The following is a 22,669-nucleotide window of genomic DNA, read 5'->3' as shown; positions in this document are numbered from 1 at the left end:
ATTCTACAGTAAGAAATACACAACTATTTGTATGGAAGCAACTAGCACTCTGCTGACTAACTCCTGATAACTGTAAGCTTATGTTTCCATAGCAGATAGGAAAAGCTGCAGTGGCCTCACTTGACCTCTGGTGTGGTTCAACAAGATAAAGCATTAAAGAAAACACACTTTTCCCTTCCTCTATATAGCTAGGGATGCTGTTTGTATCCATAGATGACATCAGCCTTGGTTGCACAATACTTTTTTGTATCTTACAAAACCTCATTGACTCTCACATGTATTTGTAAGTGTATGTAAGTAGTCATAAGTGGTGAGAGGAAGGTCAAATAGATTTAACTTTTAAATGCATTTTTATGAAGATATGGTTTGACAGGGAAAAATGTGCATATGAGGAATAAATTACAAATTTAAAACTGACTAGTTTAGACATTTTGTTTTCTATACATTAGCAATATAATTCTTTCCTGATGTTGCCCACCAGCGACATGTTCAGCAAAGGTCCTTTTCAAGTCTCAAATTACAGTCACGCTCAATTTGGGACATACAGTAAAGTACAGTAGACTGTAGAAAACCTTAAAATGTGTCCTCAGTGTACAGCTAGGCCCTTAGGTAGGCTCACTCTAGATTTGAGGAGAAAGATCCTGATGGAAAGAGCATTTTCTCTTTACTTTAACTCTGCTAAATAACATTTTTTAGCCTTCCTGCTGCAGGACAGACTCACAAGCACACTGAGTAACAAACACAGAGCATGCATAATTGTTCACACATGCTGCTTTGGTTTTAAAATAAGGTTGTCCTTTACTAAAATGGGATAATTTCACATGATCTGCTTGCTAACGTGTTAAATATGTTACTACACATTCTTTGATGTGAATATTTCCACACAGTGTGAAAGTGCCTTTAAAAATCTCAGTCATGGCTGTCATAAACACTCAGGCTTACAGCAGTGTATGACATCATGTGTAGTTTCATAACTTTATTACATAAAACATCATCAAAAAATACAAAATATATACAGAAAAGAAAAGCTCAGGTGAGGAGCTTTCAAGTGGAACCTCACCTAATGTTATTGTGCTTAATGGGTTTTTCTCCTCATCATGTGAAACCTGTGACTATAAAAACAACAAAAGCTGAGAGGGAAGACTTTTGGCTTCAGGAAAAGCTCTGATAAAGCTGAATTCCACAATAAACCCACTGTTACAAAACCAAAGAGAAATCATCAAACACACTTTCGTTCAGACTCAGTGTTGATCTGTTAAAGCATTTGAATGACCCCCCCCTCTGAAAGAATGTGAGGAATTTAAAGAAAAGATGTCCAACTGTTAAACCTTATCCTTGTCTGAACCAGGGTCCATATGCCTGGTGGTGCCCAGATGTGTGAAAGATCTGTGAGGTGCTCATTGTGTTGTTCAGTTTGTTTGTATGAAGGAAGTGGAGAAACAGATTTGCATCATGTCAGATTTGAATTAGATGACAGATTGGACTTAGATGATGAGAAAGGATACAGTGCTTGTTTGGGGAGGTATGTGTAGTAGAAACAGAACATATTTGTACTTAACTGTGTTGCTCTGGTCCCTGTAATAGCTGTGGACCATCACAACAAAAAGCTGTGAACAACTCATTTTACAGCTGTCAATTTCACTTGGGCTCTGGATTCCTCATCACATCAAAGGGGTCAACTTGAGCTGGCATGCCATCTGGCTGTGTGGTTAACAGCAGATAGCACACAACACTCTGTGGCCTTTGGTTAACCAGAAGTTCACCCAGCAGCTCTTTTTTTCCCCTTTTTTTCCCTCAGCAGGCTATGATAGTGCAGATAGAAGGTGAATCACAATCCCAGTTGTGTGAATTATCTGAATGAATGCGGGGGGTGTCATTTTCAGGAGCTGGTGGTGATGGGGGCACCGGGGTCATACTACTGGACTGGGACAATCAAGGTGTACAACCTGACTTCTGAAGCCTTCTACAGCCCAAACAAAGAAGACGTCGACTCCCACAGATACAGCTATCTTGGTGAGAGCCAGTTAATGAGTATCATTGTGTCAAGTAAGAATGTTAAACACAAAAAGGGGAGTTGTAACTAACCGTGTCTGCGTCTCCAGGCTATGCTGTGACTGCTGGACACTTCTCCGCTCCTAATGTAATAGACATTGTTGCAGGGGCACCTCAGCACAGCGGCAGTGGAAAAGTAGGAACTTCACTTCATCTTTTGTCTTATTCCAGCTGTTGAATTGAAGGCCTCTGTGTTGTTTGCTACAGTGATTTTGTTTTTCTCCTGCACAGGTTTACATTTTCAAAATCGATGGTGTGTCTTTGGTGAAGACTTTTCAAGCCTCAGGGAAAATGGTATGAGCTCGGATGTGGTCTCTGACAGTCCTGTTTGTAATCATCATATAGCGCATATTTTACATTAAGGCTATTGTCATTCTGTACTCCATCAGAAACAACACAACTGTATTTTTAGTCTGCCTCAGGGATCAAGTAGTTGATTTTGCACGGTGTGTTGTAGACTCTAATTGCTTTGTTGTCAGAACTGCACTGTTTATGTCTACGTAAGTGTTTGGACAGAAACAGTGATTCAGAGGAGAAACCAGAGCCAGGAAGGTAGCTAATGCTTTCCATTCAGAGTAAATAAAAGGAAGTCAGGGCAGCTTTAAGATATCAGTTGTGTAAATATTCTTTTAATATTGGTATAGATATGAAAAGGAACATAAATCCAGTCTAAGCGTGTATATGAACTATGAACTGAAGAGAAGTGTCTGTGATCTGACCCAATACTCTGTGGCTCGGCTTGGTTCCAGATGGGCTCTTACTTTGGCTCCTCATTGTGTGCAGTTGATCTGAACCAGGACGGCCTGTCGGACCTGCTGGTGGGGGCACCCATGCACAGCCAGCTCCGGGATGAGGGCCAGGTGTCTGTGTACCTCAGCAAGGGCAATGTGAGTGGGATCTGTGGGTCAGCAGGAACATGATACCATAACCTGCGGAGTTAATGCAGTATATATGGCACAGACTCTCTCTATAAAGTTATTATTCTCTGTAAGGTTGATTTTTAGCTTTGCTGTAGTTTGATTTATTTCTGACCATATTAATTATCATGTTATTAAAATGAAATAGTGAAGAATAGTGTGATTTAGCAGTGAGATTATTTAACCTACTAAGATTAGAGCTTCTGTATGTACATTTTATATTTATGAGTTACTGTGAGGATCAGTTATTGTGGTATCTGTTTGGTTGTTAAATTTATGGGATAAAAACCAACTAACTGAAAGTGCAAGTAACTTCACTGCAGCAGTATAGGACTTTTTTTCTTCTTTTTTTTAAGTTTCCAGCTCAGTGCGTAAACTGTTATCTGCCTGCTGCTGTTTTCAGGGGGTGATGGAAGAGGAGGCCGTTTTGACCGGCGACAATGCTTACAATGCACACTTCGGAGAGTGCATTGCCTCAATTGGAGACATAGATGATGATGGTTATCAAGGTCAGTGCAAACATATTATTAGCTGTCAGCTTGACTTCATAAATTCATAAAAAATAAACTTTATATGATAACAATAAATTACTCACTTCTGTTCTGGAGCTTTCGGCTTTATCACACGCTCATCAGCAGATAAAGTTTGCTCACTTGTCATAGAACTGTAGTTGTTAAAATGTTTCTGAGCACTTTTAGAACTTCTTGCTCATGATGGCTTTTATCATATTAATATATTTTTGTAAGTTTTTATATTTCTAATTTATACTGTATGTTATTATGTTAGTATGTTATATTATAAGTTTGCTCCTTCTGTGTTTTGAGAATGGGAAGATCATCATGAGAGAGACCACTGTGTTGCTTTTACATGTTTTAGCCCTTCAACCATAAATCACCTGTATTTTACTTTGGTGCTGACTATTTCTCAAGCATACCAACACTGTCTTTAATTTCTTTCACTATGTAGCACCTCAAAACTTGCCAAAAAAGAGAGAGTACATAAACGATCACAGAGAATGTCGGTCTTACTTGTTATCATTGTGCACTAATACATTTGTGGGAGGGAGAGTTTTTAAAAATTCTCATAGCGGTTCAGCATGAGAAAAGCGTTACATTTACCAGCTGTGTTGTGTAAAGTCAAGCCCAGAGGACAGTGAACAAACATGAACATAGTAAAAAAAAAACAAAAGCCAGAGTGTCCTTGAATGCACCAACAAAGAGAGATTTCAAAACCTTACATGCAAAACTAAACTATCACAGGCCATGTGAACTGTTAGTAAAACATTGAGCCACTGGTGAGAGGTCAGAACTAAGTTGGGGGTTGTGTTTTATGTGTAGATTTATAATTTCCTTCCAGTGGTGTATGAAGCAATAATCCAGCAATAATCATTGTATCCAGTGCAATTAGGGTGACATTGTCCTGTAGTCAAGCAACAAAGCTATTTCCTCTGTCAAGTAATAAAGTCATACAGTCTATATTCTTCACATCAGCCCACAAGCAAATGTTGGCTTGTTGAGATATTCAGTAGGTGCAAGAAAACCCGTCATTTCCACAGACATTTTGTTTCGATTACACTGCGGCGAGGGGGATCTGTAGAAAATATTGCCCTCTCTCACCCTTGTGTGCACAGACCCATCCAGACGCAAACCAACTTATCCACACACAGAGACGTACATTTACACTGTCTGTTTTCCTGGCACTCACTTGGCTTGGCTCTAAAGGACTTGACTTGGCGTCCGTCTCACACTTGAGGCTGGAAGCTGTTGCCCGGTTTCATCTCCGTGTGAGATACGCCTCGAGGCCTGCAGCCTGGCACAGTGCATATGTGGAGAGAGATGGCAGCTGGGAATTATAACTCATCTTGTAACTCTTCACTGTTGGAGTGTCGAAAGAGCCAGACTCGCACGCTGACTGACAGTCTATTATTTACAACTTAGCTGCTACCATTTAATTTGGAAGAACTGTAGAAATTAGAATACCCATTTGGTTTCACTGAAAAGAAATTACTTGTTTAACTCCCTCCTCTACTTAATAACTTAACGATGGTATGATATTTAATTAAAAAGTACCATTCTTTTACCATTTCTGCTTTGCTATGATACACTACATGGTATGGAAGTGTTTTGGTTTATAAAAAGAAAGTTTATATGTGGGTCTTTCTGTGGAAATTGGGATAAGGGGACGTTGTTTCAGTGCTCTTGCCAGCACTTTATAGTCTTGTTTCCACTCTCTCAGAGGTCACACAAGTTTTATGGCCACTAACAACACTTAATTGTCTATTAAGAGTCTTACTGTAACAGCTTGTTTCCCAGACACTGGCCAGCAGTCAGTAAACACAGGGTTAATGAAAGCTTTGGGGCACATTCACAAATACATGATGTAATTTCTGTACTCATTCATTTTTATGCTGCGTTTTCACACAAACACTTTTTGTCCTCTATCTGTCTCTTCAGATGTGGCCATAGGAGCACCTAAAGAGGATGAATATGGAGGAGCTGTTTATATCTACCATGGAGATGCCACAGGAATCATCAAAAAATACTCCATGGTAAGAACACTTCCTATTGCCAGACATTGTGCCATTTTTGTTGTTCTTACTGTTTAACAAAGGAGTGTCATGTTGCGATCCTCTTTCCCTAATTTCTAGATTTATTAGTTTCTTTGTGGATTGACCAACATTTGCTAAATTTTGATGAAAACTATGCGGTCACCTTGCATGTGTGTTGATGTAGTGACTGTTGAGGTAGGTGAGTAATGTGTGAAAGAAACACAGATGGCAATGTAGCCTTGGGAAAAAATATTAGGCCCACAAAGCTGAATGAGGTTGCTCCTTGTGGGTTTCTTTTTTAAATTATGGCCTAAAAAGCATTTTGTTATTGTCATTATGGGCCTGTCTACTGAATTCACTTCATGTTACATTAAAGGAATAGTTTGGCATTTTGAGATATACGCTCATTTGCTTTCTTCCCAAGAATTAGATGAAAAGATCAGTGCCATTCTCATATCTGTGCTATGGAGCTAGAGCCAGGAAGTGATTAGCTTAGCATAGCATTAAGACTGGAAGCAAGTGAAAACAATTAGTCAAGACCAAAAATACACCTACCAACGCCTTTAAAGCCTACTAATTAACACGTCGTATCTGGTTTGTTACAAAAACAAAATCTAAAAATGACAAGTTGTGATTTCTCGAGGATTTACATGTGGTAATGTCTTAGCGATTAGTTGTCTAGCAAGTAGTTACAAGAAATAGTAACAGCGCTTGACTCTTTCCAAAAACCCCAACTGGTTGTTTTTACATTTCTGTATGGAAAGAAAAAAACAACAAGATAAAACATGACAGATGTTTTAAAAACTTTAGACAGACCCAGTCTAGCAGTTTCCCTCGCTTTAAGTTTTTATGCTAAGCTAAGCTAACTACCTCCGGCTCTAGCACCATAGCTAAAACACAGGATAGAAAGCAAATAAGTATATTTTGTGACCATGGGGGAAAAAATATTTAATATGATTGAAAACAATATCAAAGTATTAATTATCAGTCATAATGAAAGCAAAATAATTGATGGAAATTTACTCTTTAAATCTGAAAAGCAAACATCATTTATCTATAAAAAACAAAACAAAACCAAATACCAGGCAAACCACACAATGTTCTCTCTTTTCCATGTTGGCTCACATGTGTTATTTGAAGGCTGGTATCATCTGTTACAGAAACTATCTGGGCGCAGTGTGAACCCTGGTCTACAGATGTTTGGCCAGTCAATCTCTGGCAATGTTGACATGGATGGCAACGGATACACAGGTAGGGTCATACCAGACTGGATGGAGGCTTGAAAGATTTTCCGAACCACATCAGCAGGAAAATAGAATAAAAACATCAAATAGAAAAAGAGGAGAAAACTATTTGTTTTTTTTAATCTCATGTGTTTTGACCCTCGTTCTCTCGCAATAGCAGTGATAAACACTCGTGATTGAGGCATCTTGTTTACTGCATTCCACAGCTGATATTCAGGCTTAGCCAGCATGACACTTAAGGACCTCTGTGCATTGTTTTGGATTTGCAGGTGTAAAAAGCGATGCCAGACACAGTTGGAGCCTTTTCTGCTGATGTTGCATTAATATTATATTTTCTTGTGTACATGTTTTTGTTGCAGATATCACCATCGGAGCTTTCATGTCAGATAGTGTGGTGCTGCTGAGGTGAGTAACTGTGACACTGTGAGTGAGAGGCAAAACAGTATTTGTTTCTACTCTCAGAGTCGTTTTAATGCCCTGTCTCTCCCACACTGCGTTCCTGTCTGGGTTGATGTGGTTATAGGTCCCGGCCTGTCATTACGGTGGATGTCTCAATCTTCCTGCCTGTCTCCATCAACATTTCGGTGCCTCAGTGCCACGAGGGCCACCAGAACCTAAACTGCTTCAACGTCACCGTCTGCATGCGCTTCCGTGGAAAACAGCTGCCTGGACAGATAGGTGAGGACAAATCTTGACAAGTGAAACCATACAAAAGTCATCCATCTGATATGAAAGTGCCATTAAACTATCTCTGATTGCAAAAGCATCGATAGGTTTCTTGCACACCCCACCTTTCTATCATATTCCCACAACAAGTAAGCTAGCTCAATAGACGGACAGATATGAACAGAGAAAAAAAAACATCTACAGATGAGTTACTACATCTTGTTGCAGAATACTTGAGTCATTGTGAGAGAGTTTTTGTGGCTCATGAGCAAAATATTTTGTTACAGTTGAAGAGTTTTTGCAGAGTATGTCTCAAAGTGCTTGCAGGCAGGAGGCTTTTGTTCTCAAACAGAGCACATGATGGAATTTTTATAGCCAAAAATCTCAGTAGGCATTTGCCATTGGTATTGCTCAACAACAAAATGAAATTCTTACTTCTCGACCTTTTAGTGGACATTTCAACGAGGGAAATTTGTAAACATGATCATGCTGAGTGTTTCTCCATGAGTTTGTAGACAGTCAGCATGGTTGGCCTTTGGCCTGTGGCTGAAGGTCAGTGCGTATGGCCATTGGTTTACCCTTCAGTCTTTGCTAACTGGCTCTTGGGTACAGTGCCTCTTGAGTAATGAGGCGTAGTCCTGTTCTAGTGTTTGGGTGTGGTCGCTCACAGCCCCCCAGGAGAGCAGGAACACTGTTGTTACGTAATGAGTACGTCCTGGCTCATAGGAATAAAGCCTCTCTGTTTAACCCGTCTGGCGAACGCCATGGAAAGTGCAGCACCATGTGTTTGGTGACTCCCATAATGAAACCTTCCTTTGCCTCCTCTGGAGTGAGCTCATGGCGTTCCCTCTATTGGACGGAAGAAACAGTGAGCTTTGGTGCGACTGGGGTGTGTTTGCCACCCCTCCCACTGTTTTACCAGTATGACGCCCTCTTGAAGCAATTACTACAAACTGAGGTTGATTCATTCAGAGGAATGGATTTTAAATGGCCGAAGGCCCATATATGGCTTTCTCGGAAACATTGGTAACAGCTGACTTCATGCTTATGATTACTCAATTCAAAATAAGTTTGAAGTTGTTCATTGTGTTTACATCACCAAAGCCAGGGGTGGAACCAGAACCACCAGGAATGTTGTTATTGCAATGTTTTCTTTCACATTAATACTAGTTCTGCTCCACCTGATGGAAAATTAATTTCCTTTCTTTGTTAATTCTTGTCTGCTCACCTTAAGCTGTATAAATATCTGCACAAAAAGTAATCTTTTCAGCATGAGTACTGAGCACTGAACTGAACCAGGATTGCTCAAAGGCAATGCTGAATCAAAGTTGATCACAGTAGCACACCTATGGGCAAAGGACCTGAAATTTACTGAAATTAGCGCTGTTTTCTTCCTTGCGCAACATGAAACAAAGAACTCCTGTTATGTCAGATGATTTGACCAAGAAACCATCTTCCCTCTGACTGCAATAAGCGATCATTTATTTTTTCCTCATGTTTTGATGGCAATTACCAGAAAACCAAATCCTGCATACTTAAAGTGTTTCTCAAGATTATCTTTGCTCTACGAACTGTCGCTGTCGGTTTAAATTATGTGTAACAGTGTTTCTGTCTCTGCTCAGAGCTGCTGTATAACCTGACGGCTGATGTGGATAAGAGACAAAAGAGCCAGCCTTCCCGGGTTTACTTCACCCAGAGCGGATCTCAGATCAGCCAGATGAGCCAGCAGCTCAGCCTGGACATCAACAGGGAGGAGTGCCAGCGCTACACTGCCTACGTGAAGGTAAGTTTGGTTTGTCTGGTCTTTCTGCTGGCAGTGTTTGTAATGGTTTGTCCATGTGCTGCTCATGTCCTCAGCTATTCTATGAGTTGCTTTCTCATGACCCTGAGCACTCTCATTCTGCAATGTTGATGTGTGATATGAATTATTTGCTTATGCGGTCAGATTTTCTTTTTTGTTTGTTTGTGTAATTTTTGGTCGGAGCATCAAAGTGCACAGTTTTCCAGCTAAAATGTTTAGACAGCTCAAAGACAAGATAAAAATTTAAAACTGAGGAAAAGGGAAGAACCATCACAGCTGAAGGCTACAGATCAACAGGCATCTGCTGGGAAGCTATTTGTGTCACCCTGCTGGGTTAGATTAAAGGTAACAGTCAGGCGCTTGATGGTTCGTGAAACCATGCTGTACTGGGAGTGCGTGTTACTAGCCTCAAGTGTGCATCTGCAGAAACTGACAGAAACAGGAAACAGAGTCTCCTTTGTCATCACATAGTCCCTCTATTGTGTTCCTGGATGATTTAGCCGTGTAGCGACAGAGAGGGTCCTCGTCCTGAGGGCACCATCCATGTTTCACCTCCTCTAATACGGAGGCCCACTGCAGGCCTGTAAATTTCACTGGCATTTTTAACTGAGTACTCCAGGCGCTTTCACTGTGGGAGGCTGAGCTTCTGACTGAGGGGGGCTGTCATTACTGCGCCTGCCCCTCTTCCTTCAGCCATTCAGACTATAATGAGCGTATATCACACTGAGCAATTGTAGCAATAAGCTCCTTTATTCATCACGACATACACATCACAGTTATCAAGGTTTATTCAGTGAAGTTTGGCATGTTTATCCAGACTTCTCAGTAAACCTGGATAGTTAAGCAGAGCTCAACTCATGGGAGAATCTAACATTTAAAATTTAATTTTCATTATTCTGCATCTAACTTTCAACACACAGGACATTAACAGGAGGGTTAGTCATGTAAAGTATTGTTTCTGCCCAAAGTAAATCTGATATTTCAACACTTGAACCAAACATCCTTAGGATTGTGGGTGGGCGAGTGAATTATCACTCAGTCGTAGCTCCTTGTCGCCACATATCTGTGGCATCTCTCTAGCTGTGAGATAAACACTCTTATACTTTAAGTGCTATCCATCAGCACAGATGTTACATTAAAGACGAGTGGTATTTTGCAGTTCTTTTAGTCTGTTGAGTCACTAATGTTGCTGGGTGAAATTACACTTTGATGTTGTTAAGGGAATAGTTCAACATTTTGGGAAATACGCTGCTGTAAAAACATTACACTGTGGACTCCGGGAAGTCGCTGCTCCCAGCCAAGAAATAATCCTGCATACAGCACCCTGTAAAACTGTAACTTGTCATACTTAAACTCTGGTACTTGAACGCATTAAATAAACTAGATATAACATATTAATTATTGAGCTTTAGAGGAGCTGGTAGATGGATTTTGTTACCTTCAGACAGAACCTAAGCTAGCTGTATCCCCCTGTCTTTATGTTAAGCTAAGCCAGCCAGCTCCTGGCTCTAGCTTCATATTTAACGGACAGATATGAGTATAGACCTCTTTTAACTCTCGGAAAGAAAGTGAATATTCATATTTACCCAAAATGTTGAACTATTCCTTTACTACTCAGTAGATGTTTCAGTTTACAGTAAAACAGAGTGTTTTTTGGAGTGACTTTATGTGCGTAACATTACATCATTTGTCTGTATTTGGTTTGGCTTGACTGAAGTGTGAAGTGCAGCATGGTTGCCACTGTAGCTGTTACATTCCAAAGGTCGTCTTGTGTATATTTTTATTCTACCTCTGTAAGAGGTCACAAAATCCACCTGCTTAGCAGCAAAAACCTGACATGAGATTCCCAGAGTGACCAAATTCTGCAAAGTCACAAAGGACGTTAAGGTGTGGTCCCCAAATTGCAGACTGTTTACAGGCTGAATGACCTTAGATATGTATGGCAGTGAAAAAGTAAAGGGGACAAAGTAAAGGGGACAAAGATTGCGACCTAGCATGATAACTGTCTACTATGAGTCTTCATCATCATACATCATCATAGTGTTTATCCTAAACTTTATAGAAGAACAGAAAAATCACAATAATCAGAGGTGATCTGGCTCCGCTCTGAGAGAGGGTCTAGTCTGCTTGACCAATCGCATCATTTATCTTCCTCATGTGTCTGCCCACATGAGCCAGTCCTCCCATTCCCCAGAAGAGGTATGGTAATGGAAACCAGCTGGTTGCCCGACTGCATCCTTAAGGGAGGGGGCATTGTGCACCCCCGCCCCACCCGTCTCCCAGCTGAAACATACAGTGAAAACATAGGACTGAGGCTAGCATCACAGCAGGGTGCAGGGCTGCTGTTGTGTCAACTGGACCTGCACGCTGGCGCTGCTGATGGAAAACCTGCATGTCAGGGTTGATTGCTCAAGCCCTGATGCATGAGGGCTGGTGGAAGCAGGCCATGAGCTATTTTGAGCCCCTCTCACGTTTGTAACTACTCTGACCATCTGTCGACCCCCATTTGTTCACTGTATGAATTAAATACTTTTAAAAGACCTTAGTTAACAGCAAAACTTAAAAATGTTCTGTTAAAGTTGAATTTGTTCAGCATAATGTACATGCAGCAACAGGACTGGAACAGACACTCAATTTTCACCATCTGAAATCAAATACAAAGCCGGATTGGCCTCCTCAGTAAATCATGTAGTGCTGAGAACACAAGGGCATAACTGCAGTTATTCAGAGAGCAAAGAGTACAGTGCTGGAGTAATTTCTTTTAAAATTATGCAAGTCTTTCATGTTGATCATTTTAAACATGTTTTTATTGGCATCAGCTAACAGCATACCAGACCTCCAGATGGACTTTGGTTATTTTTAGGTAAATAAACTCCACGCAGGCTTTTTACTTCAGTTGTACCTCACATTTAGGGAGGGAAAACAGTGATGACTGATGAATGATTACGGTTCAGATGACTAGAGGTGCTGTGCGTGAGATGGTAATGAGTCATTTTGTCAAGAGAACCACCAACTTACTGCAGAAATTTTTGAGCTGGATGTGTTGCATTAAGTGATTTTGTACAATTGGCATGTCAACCTTTTGTGGTGTGGTATTATGCCAAACAGTGTAGTGAAATAGCTTGAAGGTTTGGAGTATTATTCATGTACTGCTGGACGCCAATCAAACATTATTATTGCTGCATCAAGGACAGAAAACTGAAACAGGCCAAATACCGTACTTATGAGACAGGTAACTGACTTCATATGCAGTCATACTTCATAACTGTAGCTTATGTAGGATATGATAAGGAGCACACCATAGTAGTTGGAGGAACGGCAAGTAAAAGAGTCACCAGAGCTTTCACAAAGACCTTTTACTTTTCAACAAAACTACTAAGATTCTACAGCAACGCTAGCGGCTCTGTGAGGCTGTACTAAATGCTAATGTCAGCATGCTAATGTGCTCACACTGACAATCCTAACATGCTGATGTTTATCAGGTAGATAAATGGATCACGGAAGTTATTCCAATTCATCTTGAGGGGGATTTGAATGTCTGCACCTAATTTCATGACATCCATCCAGTAGTTGGAGAAACATTTGACTTAAAACCATAAATGTGAATGTCATGGTGGTGCTAGAGAAACAGTCTGGGAATCAAAAAATTCATTAGGATTCATCACCAGTGAACCATGCATGTCTGAACAAAATATGGAGCCAGTCTTCTGAGTAGATATTGAAATATTTAGCTGGATAAATTAAAATCTAGTGGCACTAGAGGAAACGTCACAGGATCACCAAAGTCTTAAGGATTCATTGTCTTTGAACCATGGGTATATTTACCAAATTTTACAGTAATTGGCCATCATATCCAATAGTATTTGAGATATTTCAGTTTGTACCATTGTGGTGGACCAACTGAATGGCATTGCCATCCATAGAACTACGCTGCTTGTATGGCTAAAAACAAAACAGATCATGTTGTGTGCTTTGTAGTTTAGCTTTGTATGGACGGCTGCTGTATGTTCAGTGGAGGACATTAGCGTCCACAGATCTTAAATGCAACAGGTGTAATGTTAACATTACATTGTGATATTTATACTTACTAACTACAGTGAATACATTATTCAGTATTATTTGGCTGTAGACTGTCTTTTGGCTTTGATTTATTGCTTGTCTTGTAAAGACGCCGTTTTAAATACTACTTTGTTAAATGATCTGCACTTCTTCCAAACTCTCTGTGATCACATCTTGAGGTATGGCATGTTTACATCTTTGGCAATTCATCTATCGTTGGAGCGCCATGGTAGCCGAAAGGTTACAGCACATGCCACGTGACTTCAACGTCCCTGGTTCAAATCCGCATAGGGACCTACGTGTCATACCCCTCTCTCCCCCTTGTTTCCTGTCTGCTTTTCCACAGTCAACTGTCAAATAAATGCAAAAAAAACATATCTGTTAAAAAAAAAAATGTATCCATCGTCATGTATATGTTTCTGTTCCAGCAGACCCATCACAGTGGAGTGCACATGCGCCTTGAAATCGTGCCAAGAGCCAATGCCATTTGTGGTCATGAATGGTATTGTGTAGCTCAGTATATGCATCGTAGTCTCCAAGGAAGAGCTAAAATAGGCAGCCAAAGCCCTGCCTGTAACAGTTGTCTGTTTAATTTAGCTCGTAAAGTATCCCACTCACAACCCCCCCCTCCCCCCATCACTTTCCTCTGGCCTATATTCCACTCAGTATGTGCCCTATATCTCATGTCCCCCTAACATTTGCTTGGCACCACCACAGCATTTAAGAGTCCATCAAACCCTGTTCTCATGACTACTTCTGTTATTGAGGCATCTACAGAACACCCATCTGTCAAGTTAAATGCACTGAGGCCATCTCCACTCTCATATGACTGAATGGAAAAACTAGACCATACGAATTGGGTAGATGGGCTGATGATGGTCTACAGTGTTATAGAAGGAACAAAGTTATCTGCATCATAACCTCTGCAAATTAAATTGAAAGGGGGTGTCTGCTTGTTGTTATCATCGTTGGCAACGTGCCTCATTCATATCTCATTTGGCTAATTTCAATGGGCAGGTCCGTCTTTTACATCCTATATTTTGTTACAAATCAAAGCCCGGAAGACAAATGATAAACAAACATTAAGTTCAGTTTCACAAATTAGAGAATAAATCCATGTTGTTGGAAATTTGTGTTCTGGTGTGTCAGGGTCATTAATGTAGATCCAGCTGTATTTATTTAATTGTACTGCATGACATGCCGTGTAAATCTGTTGTTTAAAGCTCCAACCAATATTTTTATATTAACAATGGAGCATTTTAGTGTCTAGTGTAATTCATTTTGGGTTTGTTTTGGTTTTACGGCCCACAACTTTACCATTTTGGTGCCCTATCAGCAGCACGCAGCTGTTCTGAACTAAAAAAAATTCTGATGATCCCACTGTACACTTTCTACCCATCACCAAACTGCAAACAGACAAAATTAGTGAGTCGCTGGTGAACATAGTAGAGCATTCAGCTGGTAAAGAGCTAGATATTTTACTTAGGAGTTGCTGTAGACCAAAACGGAGCTAAAAGGAGAGTGAATGTTGGCCAGAAACATGATTCTAAATTGATAATGTTGCTTCACATTTGCTAGATTTACTAACTTTAGAAGGAGATAATATGTCCATGTTTTATTTCCATTTGTCCTTAAGTGGCCAAAAAATAATTAAATGCAGGTTTTAGTTATTTTTATAAGCAGAAATGCCAAAAAATGACTTGTTGCAGTTCTTATACATTAATATTGGTAATTTTCTAAGTCTTTTGAGTTTTGTTTTGTTGGTCGGACAAAAGAAGCTATATTAATTTGTCAACGTGGGGTTAGGAAACTTGTGAAGAGCATTTTTCACAATTTTCTGACATTTTTAGACCAAATGAGTCAATAGGGATTCTGACTGATGAACAGTAGAATTTATAGGTAGCTTTACCTTACTGTATGTGGTGCCAGACAGTGAAATATGGCTTATAGGATGGGATTCTCCATCCCAAAAATTCCAGGCAATCACAGATGGTTTGGCAGAGAGTGTACAACTTTTCTTTGATTGACAACTTACCTGATAGTATTTTAAAAGTGTGATGCAGTAAAATCATCCACTAATCTGGTCCCGCAAGTAAGTCAGAAAAAAATGTCAAAAATCTATACCTGACAGTTTGACCTAAGTTTGCCCTCCACAGACAAACAGGAAACCCTGGAGAGTAAAGCAATGCATGAGTTCCTGTTGCTGCATCCCAAAGAGTCCACAGCAGGACAAAGTCCCAGAGCCTCAACACTGTCTAACACATGGAAACCCACAGTCGGGCCGCTGCCACACTGCCTGCTTTGTTTGCCTCTTTACAGTTCGACAGAAATGTGCAGTTCCCTTGATGCTGTTCCCCCGGTTTCATTTACCTCAGGCCAAGAGAGCTGATACAATGAAAGTATATAGCAGGAAGGTAATCATATCCAGCTGTCTTCTATTACATTGGCTGAAAGTCAAGCACCTATTTATAAAGAATATAATGAAAAAAATGTAAAATATACTAGAGCAGTGTGCTGCAACAATAAATGGAATGGAAAATGTCACAGACACTTTCATATAAATAAGTTTAGCTGAATACTTTGTCCTCAAGTATTAGTGTTAATAGCATTTACTGGATACTATCGGAAGAGGTATTCAGGTTAATTTTAGCACAGAGTAATATTTTGGTCAGGATTTCCCTACATGGTTGTGCCAGAGTGAACATTAGACAGTTCTTCTCAGGGCTTGTTTTGGGAGTGCACAGCCAACAGACTTTTGTTACAGTAAAACAAGTCAAACTTCTCATGAATGTGCATCAAAGATTGTAGCAAGGTATTATTTTTGGTGTGGCTGCTCATTAGACTTACTCTATGTTGTTGCCATAGTAAATCTATCGTTGTTAGTCATATCAAGAGCGACCAAAGGTTGCGCTGATTTGATGATTTGTTGATTTTGGCAGCTGAGCATACAGGGCAAAATGTTTCAGCAGTCTTTTGGCTGCGTTGCTGCCACACGATGCCACCGCACGGCAACGTAATGGGTGGCCAAGTCTGACCACAATGAAAGAGTTTTTCTTGCCATTTTCCCACTTCCACTGCAGAGGAAACATATGTGTATGGGTGCACAGTGTGTGTGTGTGTGTGCTGAATCAGAAGCAAACGCTCCATCACATGGAGCGTTTGCTTCCCCACAGCGGCATGAGACAAAAGACTTTGATTACTTCATCACTTGGCGTCTTCATGATGCTTCCCTGAGAACCTGGTGATGACCCCGTTATCATTTCCCCCTGTCTGACCTATTTGTAAATGGCAGTGTATATTCCTGATGTGCTGGCGTCAACATCGTCGTCTACTTCCTGTATAAATGGGTGAGATCCGCTACAAAGGAAGTGGAATAAATACATACATGCATGTCCGGGAGAGACTGTAACCTATCTTCACAAGGTGGATTTGATAAATTTGTGTTTGTGTGCTGCAGTTCCATCAGGCTTTGTCCAAAAACAATGGCTCCAACAATAACACCCATGTAAAAGTGGCCCAGATTTGGTGCTTACTGATGAAATCAGCTGCAGGAAGCATCTGGAGACCTCCTCTATCACCAGGATGGAACAGACTCAAACACAAACACATTGAACTCCATTTAAAAAGGGCACATTTTGAACTGCTCCTCCCTGCTGGTATCTCATCCATCAGCGGGTTGTTCTCTCCTGAGATTGAAATAACCATTTTTAACACAAGCTTGTAATGAAAGTATTGTTTAACCCATTGCAGGGAATCAGCAACTGGGAATTTGAACTCAGCAGTTGAACTTTCTTAAAGAATCATCAGTCTCTGAGAAAATTTGTATCTACAATTAATTGCACAAGTGTGCAGATAATGAGCTTCCTTATGCATGTAGAATACTTATCTTGTAGAAGACTTATCTTTTAGGATGTTGCAGGAAGTTAAGCTGTCAAAGAGAGGAAGTCTTCAGATAGTTGTTTTTCTAAACAACAACCAAATTCTGATGCTTTAAGTGAGATTATTTTAACAGTAAAATCCAATTTTAAAACTTTTTTTGTTGGCTAGAAGCATGAAAAAGTGAAATTGCTGGCATTCATTCAGATACAATTTCTTTGACTCCTTTTTCTTTATTATTCCAAGTATTGATAAAAAAAGAAGATATAGGCTAAAGTGGTGCCCTGCTTTCTATTGCCAAGATCCCAAACTGCTTCCTTAAAAGGATCTCATCTGGATTCTACTTTTTTTTCAGCACTTGGTTTGTTTAGCTTCCTAGCAGAGCCGTGCATGTGTCCTTATGGTGACTCCACACTTGTCAGCCAGGTTACAATAGAGATCAGCTGTGGGGTTAAAGGTAGATAGACATGATGATGATGATGATGATAATGATGGGAGCCCCAGGTCAAGAATTTGGGGAATGAAGAAGCAGTAAGACAGGACCTTTGGTGCTAATTTCCCCTCAGTTCTGCTCCTGTGCTGCAGAATTTAAAGAGCTCAACTCTGCAACACTTTAGGATCATTTCTAGAGAGTCAATCCTTGTAATGTTCTCAAATGAGATGTAGTAATGCCACCGAAAATAGCACAGAAACAAATAATGTGTTGAGAATATCACAATGTGGGGGAGTTGAGTGAGGAGGAAGCAGACGTGTATGAGGGACCACATCTGTGTGTTTATTAGTGGCTGGCTGGATTTCAGATCTAGATATTACACTAATACAGCTATAGTTAGCACTGGCATGAAATCAAGTTGTTGTTGATAGAATGTAGTAAAAAATAACACGCTGATGATTTTGGTATGTTTGAGTAGTAAACCAACTCCATCTGCCAATTTCCACTGGGGAAGTGAGGCACCTTTTCTCTCCTCCTTTATAAATCCCAGCTGTGGATTTAACTGTCCAAGGGTCAAATGTTGAATGCCTTCTTCATGATGCATGTGAGACCATAAAAGTTTCCTGTAATTTGTGTTTACGTGAACGTTGTTTTAAAAAGCAATAAATTCAATACACCTAAAGTCTCAAAGGCGTAAGAGATGTATATCTCCTTATCTGCACCCTGGGGATCTTTATTTGAGTGGAGTCATTTTGCTGAAGCTAAGAGGTGTGTGTTTCAGAAGAAGCTTGTAGTGTGAGACGAAGATTCTCAATAGCATGTCGTATGTATTTCTGCAAAAGAATATTTTGCATGCTGTGTTAGGAGCAACATGATATTCATTGGTGTTTAATTGTGAAGCGGCCTCATGCGTGACAGTACAGATGGTATACGTTTCCTGTCAGTTAGGTGATGGTCCTCCTCTGTTTAAGCCAGGAGGAAATATGTGTTTGCTCATGGGAGGCATTACAACACACTGCCGATTCTAGCAGCACTTAGTCTTGCTAAAGGTTAGGATTTGGTTGATTTATGTTTTCACAGAAAACAGCGGCACAAATTGTACTCAGTTCTGTCTTCACAATGAACCGCAGTAACAGCTAAACTATTGCTTTTGGTAGTTTTCAGGCATATTCTATTTCTGTTTTTGTATTGTGAAGGTGTAGGAGGGATGGAAATAAAGGGAAATTAAACTGACTGATCAAACAGACTGGACATGAATCAGAGAAGAAGTGAGAGGATGAGACAGTGATGATTTAAAATGGAGGGAGGGAAAATGCTCAGTAAGTAGAGAGTTAGAAATGAGGGAGGAAATATTCTTATGGATTCAGACTCAGAAGCTCCTACAACAACACACAGAGATGCACCTGCACATTGTTTCATGAGTGAAATTTGACAGACACACACTTAAATTACACTAACAATTCAGCAATGAAAATATACTCCTGTCTTTCCTCCTTTTTCAAAGGCTGCAGTGAGGTTTTGATTTATTTGTACAAAAGTTCATTGTAAGTGAAACCACTCCGATGTTTACTGGATGGACTATTTCCTCCTAATTACCATGAGTGTACAGCCCTATAAATCAAAAAAATTGTTTTCATCTTTAACTAAATTAGCTTAATAAGAAAAAATATCCCTGGCGTAGCTCTCAGTAATAACAACATATTTACCTTTTGTACTGGACGCAATGTGCAATAACCTCTGAACCTCACTGTACCCTCTTCTGAAATGTTCTGTCAGTCCGATTTGTTTCTGAGCACGGTGTGTTTTGATGGACAACAGGTTGTGAGGTTGAAGTGTGTGATTTATTAGGTTGACGCCTGATGTTGGACAAACATCTGAAAATCTTTGCCTCTACTAACATCAGACAGACTGAAATATTTTCCAGTGGTTGGAGTAAACATGGTTCATGTTGAATGGGAACAGTTTTCAAAGACATGCTGCATACATTTGGTATGAGTGGTAGTCTGGCATTTTCAGATTAGTCAGAATAATTTGGTTTTGGACACGCAGAAGGTATCAAAGTCCAAGTGCATTTTTTTGTTGACTTGTAACTTTTTCTCTTTTTTTGTAACCAGATAGGCCATGAAGAATATGAGTACTTTTACTGGTTCATGTCATTGTTTCAGACAACATATTTTCCTTAAAGCTGTAATAACATATTTTTATATTAACAATGGGTCAGATAACTCTGTGTAATGTGAAAAGTGTTGCTTGTAGTGATGAACCCACTGAGAATTATCACCCGACTCTGTAGTTTTAGCATCTTTTAGCTCGTTGTTTTGATTGTGGCTCACAAATTTACTGTTTTGATTCATTCTCACTGCTCTCATCAGCATCATTTGCAGAGCAGGCAGATGTTTTCATAAACTTGCTGTATGCTACCTGCTCAGCACCAAACAACAGACAAACAACGTTAGCGTTAACTATATCAACTTTAAATTGTGATAAAAAGTCAATATTGTTTTCACAGATTGTTCTTCTGCCCCCAAGTGAACAATTCCTTCTGCCTTAAAGAACACACCAGAAATATGAGGACAAGACATGAAAATTAGCAATAACAAAAAAAAAATTGAAAAATTACAAGAGGAAGAGCAACACCTCATTTGAAATGACAAGCCAGTAAGGGCACAATAGAGGCATAAATACATGAGTACCGGATCTGAGCTATTAAGCGACAGTTAGAGTAACACAACAACAAGAGGAAAAGAACATGATAAATATGCAGTAACAAAACAATCACCAGCTTTTGAGGCGGCTGCACTCCTTCTCTCTAAGCAAAGTCCTTCACAAAGTCCTTGAAGGAAGTTATGTAGATTTTTGAAAATATCCTGTCACTGGCAACAGCAATCTGAACTGAGGAGCTGTTCTTTGAGGATGTTAGCAGGATGTGAAGGGAGGTACTGTGTATGGATATGAGAGAAGTTCATGGCAGATACATCAACTAAAATGGGAACAAACCAAAAGGAACTCTGTAAAATATAATCACATGCCACTGGATTTGTCAATATGTATGTGTGACCACTTTTGGTTTGAAAATAGAGATTGCAGGGGTGTTGTTTTGAGAAACTGTGGTACTAAACAGGTATAGACTCAGACAGATTTAGGAGGACAAGGAATCATTTTCACAGACAGAATGAAGCTGCTTCTAGTTGACTTGTCCAAAAACGTTTCTAACAAAATTAATTGGACAAAAGTCTTTCCTACTCCTACACAGTTTGTCATTCTCGGCCTCTCAACATCTGCTAACCTATTCTAATTGGTTCTTTTGGGGAAAGCAGCTGCTATAGTTTGACCTGTCTCACTTCTATACTTTTTTTCAAGAACAAGGCTAAGATAAGCTGTTCAAGTGCATGTCTGCCATATGCTGGAGACATTACTGTAAATACTTTCAATTTCAAGTTGTCTCCTTGTATCTCAGTATACACTCATAACCCTAACCTTTGACAGGCTGAATCCATTCATCACTCAACTAAAAAGCTTTTTCCATTTAAACTAAGATTCCCTGGCATGTAGCCCTTGAATGAAATGGCCTCAACCTGCAAGTCATCCAAACTTACATTGTCCTAAAAAGGAGGGCTGTGTGTGCATTTCTCTCACAAGTTAATAAAGACTTCCCATGACCAGGCTTAAGCTTATATGCTTTTGAGGGAATGGTTTGGCTGAGAGAACAGCTCTTGTGCATTTCAGCCAAGCATGAGGCGTTTAAACGGAGGATCAGAGCCTTTTTCAGCCTTTTGCAGCACGTCATCCTCTCCGCACTCACCGTGGTGGAGCTGGTCTGTGAGCATAAAGGGGCAGCTTGGTGCGTTGCCATCTTGTTGATCAGATTAACATGTGAGAATCAGAGCTTGCACAAGTAGAGTAAAACTGGAGCACAGCTCCAATCGAGTTCATGGTGAAATCTATAAATTATGTTGAAGTAAGTCAGATTCATTCATAAAGTAGGAGGATTTATGTTCCAAAACACAGACACACACAATATGGATATGTGGATGTGTGTAGGAAAGAGTCATACAAGCAACAGAGAGGGAAATGAAGGGGAAAGAATGGTTGGTGAGGGGGAGTGTGCTCAGCATACTAAATAAATGAGTCCTGAGTTGTGAACATAAACACTGAGATAGTATATTTGGCAGAAACCTTGTTCCAGAGTGAGTTGGTGTTGTAGGTGAAGGTTTGCTTCCCAGTTGTTTTCTTTCAAAACACGCAGAATGGTAAGCTGTCCTCCATCCTGTGAGTTGACTGTATGAATATACATACAGAGAGGAAGAGATTGCATCAAGTGTGTCGTAAAAAATCGCAGCTCCAGATTTTTCGTCCTATACCGTAGTTGAGAATTTACAGTTTCCAGAGTATGGTGGGAACTGTTGGAAAACAGTTGCTTCCTGCTGTGTCTGCTGGCATCTCTACAGTATGACTGGAACCATTAATAAGTAATTTTGGCCTTGGAATGATGAGAGGGTTCAGACTATTTCTAAGTTACCATGCAGCAAATTTACCTTTTTTATTGACAGTATTTTCCACTTTAAGGATACTGTCAAAAAGTCCTTTAGTTTGTTTAAAGCCACTATGTGTAAGATTGAAAAATTTCTGACTTTGGCACCCCCAGTGGTAGTATAAAAACAGAATGAGTGACCTATCCAGCTTGCTGACATCATTTTCAGTCATTTTTCAATTTTTCATGAGTCAGTTGCTTTAAGGATGTCATCAATAGGCAACCTGACTGAGAGTGGGTGGAATGAAGACTAAAAGCAGGAAAAAAACAAGCATGTCTCCATTACGGAGTGTTTACTTCTTGTTTTACTTTTGTAATAAATGTTTACCTGTGACATTCTTCAAAGCAGTGTAATTGACCACAAGTACACAAGAGTCATAAAGCTGACTGACTGACTTAGAGAACTACACAGGAATATTTATTTTAAGTTTACTAACAGCGAAAATTAGGCACCATAAGCTGCTGGTCATTCCAGACCAAGTAAGGCTGTAGCGGCAAAACTCTTGAGCATATTGAATTGAGCAAGGATGCATTTTATTGCT

The 22,669-nt window shown here is 39.9% G+C and overlaps 1 protein-coding gene across 1 annotated transcript in view; it reads left to right on the top strand.

Annotated features, from left to right (window-relative positions):
• itga9 (integrin, alpha 9) overlaps window positions 1-22,669 on the top strand; it is a 48,755-nt gene that overhangs the window by 7,004 nt on the left and 19,082 nt on the right. The window contains exons 6-15 of the mRNA XM_044372866.1: window positions 1,884-2,013; window positions 2,103-2,188; window positions 2,284-2,346; window positions 2,802-2,939; window positions 3,373-3,478; window positions 5,423-5,517; window positions 6,678-6,768; window positions 7,121-7,166; window positions 7,285-7,439; window positions 9,050-9,210. Of these exons, the coding sequence (XP_044228801.1) occupies window positions 1,884-2,013; window positions 2,103-2,188; window positions 2,284-2,346; window positions 2,802-2,939; window positions 3,373-3,478; window positions 5,423-5,517; window positions 6,678-6,768; window positions 7,121-7,166; window positions 7,285-7,439; window positions 9,050-9,210 (1,071 nt within the window). The remainder of the gene's footprint in view (window positions 1-1,883; window positions 2,014-2,102; window positions 2,189-2,283; window positions 2,347-2,801; window positions 2,940-3,372; window positions 3,479-5,422; window positions 5,518-6,677; window positions 6,769-7,120; window positions 7,167-7,284; window positions 7,440-9,049; window positions 9,211-22,669) is intronic.

This window comes from Thunnus albacares, chromosome 14, assembly GCF_914725855.1.
Source record: "Thunnus albacares chromosome 14, fThuAlb1.1, whole genome shotgun sequence".
NCBI lineage: Eukaryota > Metazoa > Chordata > Actinopteri > Scombriformes > Scombridae > Thunnus > Thunnus albacares.
Note: the sequence above shows the minus strand (reverse complement) of the source record. Positions and strands in the feature narration are given on the sequence as shown.